At 33.9% G+C, this 13,632-nt stretch overlaps 1 protein-coding gene across 3 annotated transcripts; it reads right to left on the bottom strand.

Moving 5' to 3' along the window:
- Nucleotides 1-1,434: 1,434 nt before the first annotated feature.
- On the bottom strand, nucleotides 1,435-13,344 carry LOC145978529 (uncharacterized). 3 transcript variants are annotated; one of them, XM_083111178.1, is made up of 3 exons: nucleotides 13,183-13,344; nucleotides 7,945-8,088; nucleotides 1,435-2,760 (listed from the first exon to the last, which is right to left on the bottom strand). In XM_083111178.1, the coding sequence occupies exon 3, from the start codon at nucleotides 2,747-2,749 to the stop codon at nucleotides 1,682-1,684; it is 1,068 nt and encodes a 355-aa protein (XP_082967304.1). In that variant the 5' UTR covers nucleotides 2,750-2,760; nucleotides 7,945-8,088; nucleotides 13,183-13,344; the 3' UTR covers nucleotides 1,435-1,681. The 3 variants fall into 3 exon arrangements, with proteins under 3 accessions (XP_082967304.1, XP_082967303.1, XP_082967305.1); XM_083111177.1 differs by having other exon boundaries at nucleotides 1,436-2,760; nucleotides 7,958-8,088; XM_083111179.1 differs by lacking the exon at nucleotides 13,183-13,344 and adding an exon at nucleotides 11,245-11,263 and having other exon boundaries at nucleotides 1,436-2,760; nucleotides 7,958-8,088.
- Nucleotides 13,345-13,632: the final 288 nt, after the last annotated feature.

Here is a 13,632-nt window from a genome sequence, read left to right as displayed (position 1 = left end):
AATTTTATTCTGGTGGGTCCTTTGGACAAAGCAGTTTCTACACTAGCGGTTCTTGCATACTATCGAGCACTCCGTCGACACAGACACTTCTAGAATTATGTGCAACAATTTTAAAAATTAATTAAAATAGCAAAAAAAACAATTATTATAAAAAATAGCACCCTGTAACACTAGCCAGTATTATGAGCACACAATAATCAATATTAAAAATTTTAAGATGAAATAGTTACACAACTAATTTTGTCCCACATATAGCTTCATTTTTATTTGATATCATATACTTACCAAAAATTTACTTTATATCCATGACTTCTTGGGAAGAATCGGTAGTAATGTCCTGCAGTGATAATATCTTAGCCTTGTTTTCTTTTAAGTTTATTAACACATCTCTCAACTCAACAGTTTTGTTTTTGATTTTTTTTTAAAAATTTCGATTTTTTATCCCCAACTTTCGGTTTTCCGTTTTCCAATTTCAGTGTCTCTAGCAGATACATCATAATTAAAGGTGGTTGAGGAAAGGAATTTTAAAACCTCCTTGTTTGCCTCTTCATTAATTCGGCTGGTAGATTGTTGCTGATCCATGAAAATTTTCTAAGTTAAAAAGCGTAGCGATACTTAAAGCGATAACATACCGACACACTTTATAAACCGTGTCAATACTGTGTGTAGTGCATGGTGATTAGGTGTGTACAAAATAATTTCTCAAAAATGTTTTTCCACTTTTTGTGGTCGCTATGAATCACAAGGAAAGTTGTTATCAGCAGGATGCATTACTACCACTCCCAGCTGATAAAGATAAATGTAAACAAGAGTGCTGAATGACTGACTCACCTCTGTGAGCAAATCTTTTTTTAAACAAGGAAAATGTAACTATCCCGTGAATAAAACTGTATAATTTATACCTTCCTTACCTTGTGAAATAAAATGCTGTTCTTCGCATTATTTAAATATTTATTTTTAACCTAAAAAAGCAACCTTTCTGTCAGCGTAAACAAGGAGGCAGCCATCTTCATGAAGCATAGTTGCCAACTGTCAAAATGAAATAACGTAAAAACGACTTTACCTAAATCGAACGTAAAAACGATTGTTTAAAAACATTGAGAAATTCGTTATTAAAATCAGTTGTTGTGAATACTGTCAAGCTGTATCTAAATCACAGCATCTCCATTGTGGAACGCGAAATAAAATCCGAAATCGCCAAGTTCTCAACAAAATACTGTTTCATGTATCTTTCTTTACTTTCGAATTGAACTACATAATTTTACTATTTAATTAAGTTGCGGGCTGAAAATTTTGAGCTGTTTTCTCTTCCTAGTCAACGATATTTCAATAAAGATTGCGACCTTCTCAATGGATAAAATCAAAGCAGTAGGTATCCTATACTACACATGAAATAAAAGCAGGATTATAATCTACTTTTTTATTTTACTCCATTTATAATCAAAGTAAATAAATGTACATGTATTTTAACAATTTTTCTTATAGTACTTGTTTTACCTAACAGATATAATTATAATTAACATTATTTTTAACAAAAAGAAACAATTAATGGGGAGAAATAACAAAGAAGCTGGGTTGCATGAAATAGAAGATACAGAAAAGACAAAATGGTAGGCCTAAATGTTCTATTATTTGTGATGTAAATTCTTCTTGCTGGTATCCATAAGAAATACAAATGAAATTAACACATAAGATTATATTCTGACTTAATGTCTATCCCAAAAAATGAGGATGGTTTTCGCTCAACCAATCCTAATCTATCGTGATCCTTCATCATAATTATTGGTAGTGAGCAGACGTTCGAATCGATACGTTCCAGAAATGTAGAGGCTGCCTCCTCCAAAGAGATGAACCAATCGGGCTGTATGCCGTCAAATAATATCAGCTCAGTGTTTCTTCCAGTTTCCAACGGCTGTGAACGCCTGAAGTCAAATCGTGCCTCATTGGTGGTCCTCAAAGTCCAAGGACTTGAAAAATTAAAATCATTGAAAAGTATGCGGGCAATATGATGGGAAAATTCATGTATCGCTAAGGTCAACAGATCAGCAAAATAATTGGGGGTATTGGTAATCCCAGCAATATTGTTCAAGCAGATGAGTATACCATCTTTAAGACATGCACCTCTCAGAGGTTGGAAGGGTTCAAAAAATAGTACTTGATATATGGTTCCAGAAGTGATTATACGAACGATCACCTCAATATTGACAGTCGGCATTGTGTCTGAGGTCTTCAAGGAAGTAATATTCTGCAGTATTGCCTGTATGACTGGCTTTGAACACAGTCTCTGTTTAAGTGATGAAGCATCATCTCCTGACATTTCTGTTATTGTAGTGTGGATGCTTAAGGGTTTCACAGTAGGAGTTACGAATATTTTCAACAATTCATTATAATACTTGCTCTTGTCAAGAATGTCTTCCTTTATGGATATTTTACTGAAATGAAGGAAAACCTGAAGGTAAATTTGAAGTGTGACTGAGCCATTTTGGAAGTCCTGGTCTAGAAATTCCAATATTTTCAACCATGTACTAAACTTGAGGTCTGCTTGAGTAATCTGATGCTGCTGATAGATATTTGAGATGATGCAGTCCTTGAAGACTGTTTCATTGAACACCTCACCCATTTTAACAATCCTTGTTTCTTCCAGAGGTGTTTTGGGAGATGTCATCAGTGCATCATCTAAGTTGACCAGTTCATCAGGATTACCATTGCAATTTGCAATGTACCTCCTTACTGTATCATAGTACCCCATAATTCACAAATCTGCAAAGAAACAAACTCTTACTGATTCACAAATATCAAATAATATCTACAGATCTTCCTCATAAGATAGAAAAATTAATGCACCAAAGAATAATAACGAAATTACAATGAGAAGTCGTAACTATGCAATTGAATATTTAAACTAATTAAAGACTATTCAAATCTTTTAATGATCGACAGTTTTTCAGCGGCTCTTGAAATTTAACTTCTTTTTTAATAGTTTCAGCTTTTTTGACTGCACACCTTGTTTCCACCCCAAGGGGTGTTTGTAAATTTAAAGTAAATCGTCCATAATTATCTCGGGGTGGTAAATTAACAACTCCTTTTTGATTATAGGATATATTATTAGCTTTTAAATATTTTACTACAGTTTTAGAATTAACTTTATATCTGTTCTTCGAACAGGGAATTAATAGAGTTAGATAAAAAATTATAAGATGTAAAGATGTTAAAAGTTTAATAAATTCGTCAGGTGTAATTGGCTTGGTCGTGCTTTTTTTATTTATTATTAATTTTTTCATGGTAGAGTATTGTAAATTATTGAAGATTTTTTTATTTCAAAGCTGCTTCAAGCCGTTTTACTTTCTCTGGATAAGTTAGCCTTTGTTTGTTGGTGGATTTTGAAACTCCATTCAGGTTTTGAGTAACAACACTACCAAATAATTTTAATTCTTCCTTTGTTGTATTACAATCTTTATTAATTTGTGTTTTCTTCGGATGTTCGTTTAAAATACCATTTAATAAATATCTTCCCAATTTATCTCTTGGAATAATAATACCAAATATGCGTTTTTCATAAGATATATTATGCTTTTTAATATAATTATCAATTGTTTTTACACTAATTTTATATGTTTCAGCAAATTCTTTTTTACTTCTGTTTTGAAAGTCCCACTGCAATCAGTTAGAAAACAACAAAATATTCAATTACACTGTGATGATGATAAAGTCCAGAAAGCAATAAATAAGTCCAATTTTAAATCTAGAACCATTTTTAGTAAATATTTGGTGGCTGTGCATAATTATAAAACATCTGTTAAATTTGATAAACCGATTTATATAGGCCAAGCAGTATTGGATTTATCTAAAGCTCTAATGTATGATTTTTACTATAATGTTTTAAAAAATGAATTTGAAGATGATATAAAATTATTATATACAGATACTGATTCCTTCATTTTTGAAATTAAAAACCATGATTACAATCAGTTTATGAAAAATAATTCTGATTTATTCGATACTTCAGATTATCCTAAAGATCACTACCTGTATTCAGATAAAAATAAAAAAGTAATCGGAAAAATGAAAAATGAGCTCAACGGAACAAATGTTGGAATTTATTGGGTTAAGGAGCAAAATGTATGCATATAGAACTGACGATAAGGTAGACAAACGACTGAAAGGTATTAAAAAGGCTGTATTAAAGAAAGAAATTCAATTTGAGGATTATAAAAACTGTTTACTCAATCAAAAAGAATATTTACATAAACAGCATGTTATTAGGAGTCATAAACATGAAATTTATACAGAAGAATTAAATAAGAAGTCACTCAGTTGGAAAGATGATAAAAGATATCTAATTCCTGGAAGTACAGATACATTAGCGCACGGACACGTGCTAGCAATGTAATTGCGCGCACAGACACGTGCGAACCGAAGGCTCTTGCCCTGTAGGGGCGCTAGCAATGTAATTGCGCACATGGTCATGTACTAGCTGACTAGCACATTAAAGATGCTAAGAGCAGAGCATTTTTATAGATATGCTTGCCTACAGCTTCATAATACTTGAACTATGACTTAAGATATTTAGGTCACATCCATTTTTATTCTAAATATTAAATGGATTTAAAAAAAAATATTAATGAAATAGTAATTATTAAGATTTTTTGGAATAAGCGATAAGCGCCAGATTAGTCCAAGTAGATTTGGCTTCTGAGAAAGATAAGGAATCCCCCGGTTCAGTAATGAATCATTAATTAATCCTATTATCATGGTTTCCTGTTAATAAGATTAGGCGTATTATTCATAGTACATGAAAAAGTAACCACTCAAGTGAACCGCAGTACCACCCACCAAAAAGATTACATTGTATTTTGAAGCGGCATAGCGGTATAGTTTTTCTTGGTGTACCACCTTTTTTATTTGGTGTTAGAGCATTCAGCTCTTGATCGTTTTGGATTTAGTGAAGTCAACATGATAACCATGAGGAACGAACATGAAGAACATGACGTAACATGATGAACATGACTTAACATGATGAACATGACTTAACATGATGAACATGACGTAACATGATGAACATGACGTAACATGATGAACATGACGTAACATGAAGAACATGACGTAACATGAAGAACATGACTTAACATGATGAACATGACGTAACATGATGAACATTCAAATTTATTTTGTGTAAAGACCATTGTTTGTTTCTTTAGTCAAATCAATTGTTAAAAATCAATAATCAAAAACTCCAACATTGTTTACATATAAATTTAAAAATCATTAAATGTAATATCAGATCAGTTACAACAAAATCAATCAGTTACAACATTTCCAAATAATGATCGCTTTGTTTAAAGATCATAATACATATAGAATTTATTACTGATTGTCTTTAATGAGGAATTACACATTTATTTCGCTGTATTGAAAAAAAATATATTTGAAAAAATATTAATTTATTACACAAGACGATAATGAAACTGAAATGTTAACAAAAACGATCGTTATGATCATTCTTCTAATCGTCACTATTGTCCTTCTAATCATTCGTTAGCATATATCAATTTGTTTAACGAAGCGAATAGATTGTAAAACGTGTTGTTTTCTTCAGAGTTTGTTAATTAATTAATTTTATACCTCCTATATCCTATTTTTATAGCAAAAACAGGTACAACATGATTAATATTTAAAGTTTTCTCGAATGGACAGTTATCTATGGTTTTATATTTTTTTATCATTGGTAATTTACTGTTTCTGTAATTTTAATGTGTAACAATTTTTTTATATATAATTTAATAAAATAAGGCATAACGTAGGTACTGCAATTGCAAAGTAAAATTACTATTTCATGTTTTCACAATTAAACAAAGTGATATTCTTTTTCTGTGCTCTAAACTAACTCTTTCTCGTTTGTTTGGGTTAGGATTTTATGCAAATAGCTATATTTTCAGAAATAACCTCAACCATATTTTAATGAATTCGGTTTTTTTATTTCGCATTTCTTAGTATTTCTACCATTCTCTTTTTTCAAACTTCATTGCCTTTCATTTCCTTTAAGCAAAATTAAAGATTCTTCGATGTTTCCAACTAAAAGGAAATACATTCATAACATAATATTGAATTTCATTCTGAATTTGTAGCAGAGCTGTAAAGCATTTGCTAAATACTGTAAACGCGGCTTAAATTTACCCTACTATTAACGATTTCACTTTTTTACAATAAATTAATTATAAATTTTACAATAATTATTTAAAAATAATAAAACTTACTAAAACACGTTGCACTAAAACTCGACTAAAATAACCTCTACATCGGAGATTATATACTACTAAAGATGACAGGCACAGTATTCCCGTTCGCTGGTATTGGTGCAGTTCCGTCGAATACTTACAGATGGCACCAATATACTAATTCGGGCGATAAATAGAGGATGTGAATATGTTGGGGTAATTTTTTTCGCGGACGTTAAATAGTAGATAGGTACTTAATGTAAACAAAAATCATAGTACGTATAATATAATATAACAAAAAAGCGTATTATAAAATTTTAAAGATAGACCTGAAGGTAACTATATAATCAAAATCTTAAAACGTAGCCGAAACTAGATCGAAAAATAACGTTAAATAAATACAATAGCCCTAAAAATCATCTTTTTTATTAAAAATGTGCCCCCTAATCGAAAATGCACTCAAATGTTTGAAGAGATGCAAGCGTGCGAACCTCTCTGTTTTTGTACTTTATTTCTTTTCTTTTATAGTTTAAGGCTTGTGTGAAAAGCTTATCCTAAAAATCATATCTTTATTGTTAAAAATGTGCTCCTTAGTCACATCTAATTGCGCGCACTTCGTGCTAGCCCCATAAAGGGCGCTAATGTTTTTTTAGGAATTTAAAGTGATGCTGTTTTTTGCATTATTATTAGCAAAATATATTAAATTTTGGTGGATATGGTACGCGCACTTCGTGTAAGATTCATAAGAAGCTTCTGTATTTTTGTTAGTCCTTAACTGCAGATGCGCCAGGAATAAATTGGTGAATTAAGGGGTGTGTTTCTCTAAAAACTGTGCTTCATTTTGTGTTTAAAACATTGTAGTTAGGTTTGTTTTTTTTTTAGGAAAAAGTACCCCTTAAACGATTTGCGCTCATGTTTTTTATAAGTTTAAGGGGTATTATTTTTAGTTAAATGTGCTAAAATTTGTGATTAAAACATTGATTTTTGTTAGTTTCGGAGTAAAAAGTAGCCCCTTAATCGATTTGCGCTGGAAAATATGAATGCATAAAATTATTATTAAGGGGCTATATTTTTAGAAAAAATGTATTAAGGGATGATTTTTTGATGTTTTGTTATTAAAATTTCTAAATTTTTTATGTTTTTGAGATAAAAAACTGCCCCTTAAATTTTAATTATTGATTTGACAAAAACATGAAAAAAATGCTCAAAAATAAATTAAGGGATGATGTTTTTAATGTTTTGTTATTAAATTTTAATATTTTTTTTATTTTTCTCTTGTTTTTTTATGATTTTGGGTGAAAAGTTGCCCCTTAAATTTAGGTGCGCTCGAAGCCACATTTTGCTATCTACTTACAGGCTAGAGGTTCAAGTGCTAGAGCCTCGTTATTCTGCAACAATGCAGACCAGAGTCTGCTATGTGTAAGCGAGGTTGTCATTTGGATGTCTTTGGAAAGGGTCACCTCCTACATCCAAAAAATGCATTGCTATTCAAAACATTGAGGAGAATAGAGTAATAAAAAAACAATTTTATACACAAGAGCCCAGAAAACCACATACCACTTTCACTATGGGTCTTCACAAAAGAATACATGATTCCATTCTCAGTAATAGCAGGTGTAAAAATTTTAATTTTTAAAAATGCATCTATGTATTACCACGCCATGAACAAATGAAGTATGACTTACTTTTAAACATGCCACCATTTGTTCAAGTATAAAATTATCTTTACCTTAACACTTTACCTTAACACTTGCACCCCTTTTCTGCAGATGACAGGTATTCCTTGAGAAAGTCTGTGGAAATCCTGGAAATCTTCTAGCTTGTCTACACACGAATAGCACACAAACTTTGGCAAACTGTCATCCTCTGTAACCTGAGATGGAGAAAATTGAATTCATAAGTAGGGTTGGAGCATGGGTATTTACAAACTGTGTACGTAAATAATAGGTATTTATGAAAATGTTATTTGCCTACCCCAAAAGTAGATATTTATTACAAATTGCATATTAAATGTCAGACTTCGATACTCCAATTACTTGTGCTATAGATAGGGTTATAGGAAATGGATATCTTAAAATACATAAGAAAATAAACCACCAAGTCAAAAATGTTGGTTTCACTATAAGAAAAATGTGACCCTTTTGGGTACTAATCTGATATTCCCCGGAGAGATTTCTTCATTTTTACAGAAGAAACTACTTATGGTAATAAGTTCCTGTAGCATTGTCTAACATCTGGAAGGTGTTTTGTGTGATAGCGAAAATTCATGTTCTTTGTTGAAAATTAATTCTCTGACAGAGAATAGCCTTTGGCGCATACACTTTCGTACATCATCACGCATCGTGACTGTGTTTTGTTCATGTTCATTGGGTATCCAGTGTTTCAAACTGTCTGTGTTAGCAACAAAAGTTAGAAACATGACGTGTTGTGGTGAAATTTGTACCGGGTGTGGAACATCCTGTGGATTTTTTAATTGAACATGGGATCTTGAAGAAAGAAAAGGAATGTCCAAAATGTGGCAGTGAATGTAAGCTACTCATTTGAAGGAATGGGCTGTGGGTATATGCGTGTTCAAAGAGAGTCCAGGGACGTGAGAAGTTACAGTTTAAAAGAGTTCCGTGTAGATTTGAACAGAAAACAGATTTTTTCAAATTTAAAAGTTTAGGGCCCATTTGGGGGCAGGTGACTCCGGCCAATTTCTAACATGCTTTTAACAGGGACTCTATAGAGAAAGTCAGGTAGCCAGAGCTGAGGCAGGGCCACGGTAGTGGTAGGTCAATTACCCCAGGGGTGGAGCCCGGAATCTGTGGGAAATTTGGACTCAAAAATTTCAAACAAAAATAATTTTTTTTGTTCAAATTTCCCACCGATTCCGGGACGGATAGCCCCAAAAATCATTCATGGATAGCCCCACGAATCATTACAATTTTCTTCGTAAAACAATGTGAAAAACTTTTTAAAAAAATTAGATCAGATGAGCTTTTTTCATGAGTATTTCTTGGGTTCTGAAGGTTGAAACATTGCATAACGAATGAAAATCAGCAAAACACAAGCACGACGTGCGATTATCTAGGAAGGTGTACGCACCATATTGTGTCTCAGGCAAGCGAAAAGACTACAAGAAAGAAGTACTCGTAATGTGAAAAATTGCAATTACTTTTATTAAAAGAACTTGAATACACCGTAAAGAATGTTCCGCGAAGCAGATAGGTAAGTACGAATGTCAACAGAAGAAGTTATAGGTGTCCGGGGAATACCAAATTTTTACCCATATATTTCTATAGCCCCATGTAGTTGGCTGCAGTTTTTGACTAGATTTGACTCTGTTTGCACCTTAGCGTCTAGTTGGTTGCACGGTGCAACACCGAGTCATCTAGTTCATTGATTTGGAGTCAAGTAGTGTATTTGTTGTCTGCACCGGTAACGGTTCCGATTGTTTTATAATTTCGGAAATTATCCGATAATACCCGAGCACCTCTCACTCATTTATTTAATTAATTTTAGCATTGATACTTACCTATTCAGCATTGCGGAAGATTCTTTAAGGTGAGGTTATGCCTTTTTCTATAAAATAGTGTCAACTTTTCATATTACGAGTCATTATTTGTCTTCCTTGTTCTGCTTGGGTAACAGACAATATGGCATGCACTCGTCATGGATCATCGGGCATCTGCTTGTGTTTTGTCGATTTAGAGTGGGTATGCAGTGTTTCAACCTTCTTAACCAAAAAAATACCTACTTTCATGTTCATTATGTAATCACAAACCATTGACGGATAGCCCAAAAAAAAAACATTCACGATAGCCCCACAAACCATTGACGGATAGCCCCAAAAATTATTCACGATAGCCCCACAAACCATTCACGATAGCCCCACGAACCATTCCCAGCAAGGTTAGGTTAGGTTGGGTTAGGTAAGCATAGTTAAAAAAAATCTCGTAAAAAAAGGCACGTTTGGAAACAATGGCGAGACCGTGTGACTTTTGATGCTCATGCCATCTGCACACACATAATGGAAACAAAGGCATAATGATACAGAAAATGCGGTAACAGTTTCATACATCGGAGACACATTTCTTCAATTTTACACAAGAAACTACTTACGGAAATGAGGTTTTCAAAGGTTTACAATGTTCGTCAAGGTATTTTCTTTCATCTGGAATATATTTAACCGGGAAATCATTCATTTTTCAAGAGAAATATCACAGCGACGCACAATTGGTATTGCTTTCATTTGCTTGCCCTACAACAACCGGATGCTGCGTACATTTGATGACGTCAGCCCCTGTCAGTGTTTCAACCCCCTTTTTTTTACTATGCTTGCCTAACCCAACCAAACCAAACCTAACCTTTTTGGAAATGGTTTGTGGGGCTATCCGTCAGCTACCCGTGCATAATGTATAATTTCCACCGGTGACGAACACGATAGTAGGTATTTTTCGGTGAAGAAGGTTAAAACACTGCATAACCACAACGTGAGTCAAGATGTGCCCACCATACTATGTGTTCCGGAAGCGAAGAAAGGAATTAAAAAAAAAGCACTCGGAATGTGAAAAATTGAGTTTGTTTTCGTGTAAAAAGCATAATGGCACCTCGAACTATGTTCCACAATACACAATTGGTAAGTACGAACCATGTGAAACACAAAATATGCTATTTTAATATGTCTCCGATCTATGAAACTGTTACCGAAAATACCTCCAAGAACTTCGACAATCCTACGGAAACTGATTTCAGTAAATAGTTTCTCCTGTAAATTTGAAGAAATCCGTTCGGGCGATATCGGATATTTACCATGATTTCTCCTAGCACAAAGACTAATTATCGTAGAATTTTGGAAATCATTGTCACACGAAATTTGAACCTTCCTTAAAGTAATGAGGGTACCATTATAGTATGGGGGAAACACCTATGAAACATATATTTCGGACTTTTTTACATTGCTAACGTACTATTTTGGAATGCGGAACATTTCCTAAAGTGAAATAATGCATCTCAATGTCTATTTCTTAGATTTACAAGTACTTACTGTTACTTGTTATTTCGATTCTGTAACACATTATGGCGGGTGATAGCGTACTGGTTCAGGGCACATTGTGGAAGTGTTTTGTCGATTTATGCAGTGTTGCAACCTCGTTCACCAGAAAATACCTGCCTGGATTTGAAATTATGCTAATACGTCACAAACCATTGACGTTAGCCTCACAAACCATTGACGTTAGTCCCAAAAACCGGTAAATTTTTACTATCCTTTGGACACCTATAACCTCCGAGTTTCGTCAATTTTTGATATTTGTACTTACCTATCTGCTTCGCGGATCATTTTTTAATGTGTATTCACATTTTTTTGATCAATTTTTTTTTTTTTAAAAAAAAAGTGTTTCTGTAACTGAAGAACGTACGTTTCCGCAAATGGTTTGTGGGGCTATGTGAGAATGGTGTGTGTGGCTACGCATATTTTTTTCGAAACCAATTTTTAACTATTGTAACCTATTGTGATCCTACCTAACCTAACCTTACCAGAAATGGTTCGTCGGGCTATGCGTCAATGGTTGAATTTCCGCTATGAAACATTCCCACATCACACAAAACACCTTCCAGATGTTAGACAATACTACAGGAACTTATTACGGTAAGTAGTTTCTTCTGTAGAAATGAAGAAATCTGTCCGAAGGATAGTAAACTAGCTAGTACCAAGGAAATGTTCCCCGTGCATTTAGCATCGTGCCACAAAGGCAGGGCGCAGGGAACGAGTTTACAATACCGGACCACTCTCCAATTTCTATGAAATTTCGCCTACTCACTAATTGTGAACTCCTAATCACGAATCTGCATGTAATAATTGGCGGTCAAGTATGGAAATTGAGAAAAAAATGAAATAAACTATGTTTTCTTAACGTAACGTAACCCTACCATAAGAACAATAGCTCCACGGAAGACGCCATTTTCCCAACATGAAGAAATCAACAGGCAAGATAAGGTATAGTTCTCTTAGCTAAAATATTAATTTTTCTTTGTATTTATGCTAATGGAACCTAACCTAACAGGCCTAACCTAACCTCGTAGGCATTCCTCGTCTGTCGTCAACAAGATTGTTGTGCGTAAAGGAAGACCATTAGGTAATTAATTGCGAAAGAAAGATGGTTCCGAATTGCTGTGTATGGACAATCACCGTGGTAAATCGCAAGTTTATTTTACAAGTTGTACACGTAAATGTACAGTTTTAACAAGTGACCGCCAAATATGAACTACAGATACGTCATCAGGACATCGAAATTAGTAAGTAGGCGAAATTTTATAGAAATTGGAGAGTGGTCCGGTATTGTAAACTCATGTAAACGGTACTACTTTACTATACCTGAGACACCTGGAAATTATTCCTTTCGCACTTTTTTACATTGCTAACGTACTATTCTGCATTCCGGAACACTTATTTAGGTGAAATAATGGAATTCGTAACGAAAATAATGTATATTTCTTACATTTACGAGTACTTACTGTTCTTGTTTATTTCCACACACAACATGGCGGTAGCTTACCGTTGATCGCAATAGCGCGTCGGAAATAATTTTTTTAACATTAAAAACACTTTAGGAATTTTAAATTGACTTTTTTACTTACGAGGTATGCCTACTAGGTTAGGTTAGGTTCCATTAGCACTCCTTTCGTTCAATTTAGCATATACGGACAACATTGGCTTGTAGCAGCAGCAATATCGCGCTCTCATAAAAAGCAAATGGCGGGAGCAGAAATAGCACGTTGGAGAGATATTTTCGTATAAAACCACATGGATTTGCATTAAAATGGACCAAGACTACATTCCGGAACATCAACAACACTCCAGAAAATGAATTCCGTAAGTACTTTCTCCTGTAAATTTGAAGGAATCCGTCTCAGGTATAGTAAAGTGTTACCATGTAAACTAATAAATGAAAAGTGATGCTTACAAATAATAAAATATACTCACAATGAGGGATAGACAATTTAATATTTTCCTTTGAATATCTCGTCTTTGTCCTTAATCTAGGCAGATGTTCAGTTTCGAACTAGTGTTTGTCAAGCAAAGCCGACATAAATTATGGTAATCCTCCCCTATTTCTGTGTGCTTATAAAAATGTCTGTAATCATGTACAATTGGGTTGTATTAATACGCATGCGCGAGATCCATGCATTTCGCGAGGCAGAAGATCTACAACGTTGCCAGTTCTCTTTGCAGCGTCTTACACTGGCATGAGGGGTATGTAGGTGGCAGTGCGCATATTAATGAGCAATTGCACATTCCAATATCTACCGGTATCGTGGGTATTTCTTGTTGCAGACTTTTGCGAGGTGGAAGATCTCCAACGTTGCCAGTTCTCTTCTTTCTGGCATCTTCGCTGTCATTAGGGGTGTGAGGGTAAGATTGTTTTGGGTCGGA

This window comes from Lepisma saccharinum, chromosome 25 (assembly GCF_977018435.1).
Source record: "Lepisma saccharinum chromosome 25, izLepSacc3.1, whole genome shotgun sequence".
In the NCBI taxonomy this organism is placed as follows: domain Eukaryota; kingdom Metazoa; phylum Arthropoda; class Insecta; order Zygentoma; family Lepismatidae; genus Lepisma; species Lepisma saccharinum.
Note: the sequence above shows the minus strand (reverse complement) of the source record. Positions and strands in the feature narration are given on the sequence as shown.

What these genes read in the sequence shown, in the direction of transcription:
- LOC145978529 (XM_083111178.1), bottom strand. Translation starts at nt 2,749, where the DNA reads ATGGGGTACTATGATACAGTAAGGAGGTACATTGCAAATTGCAATGGT.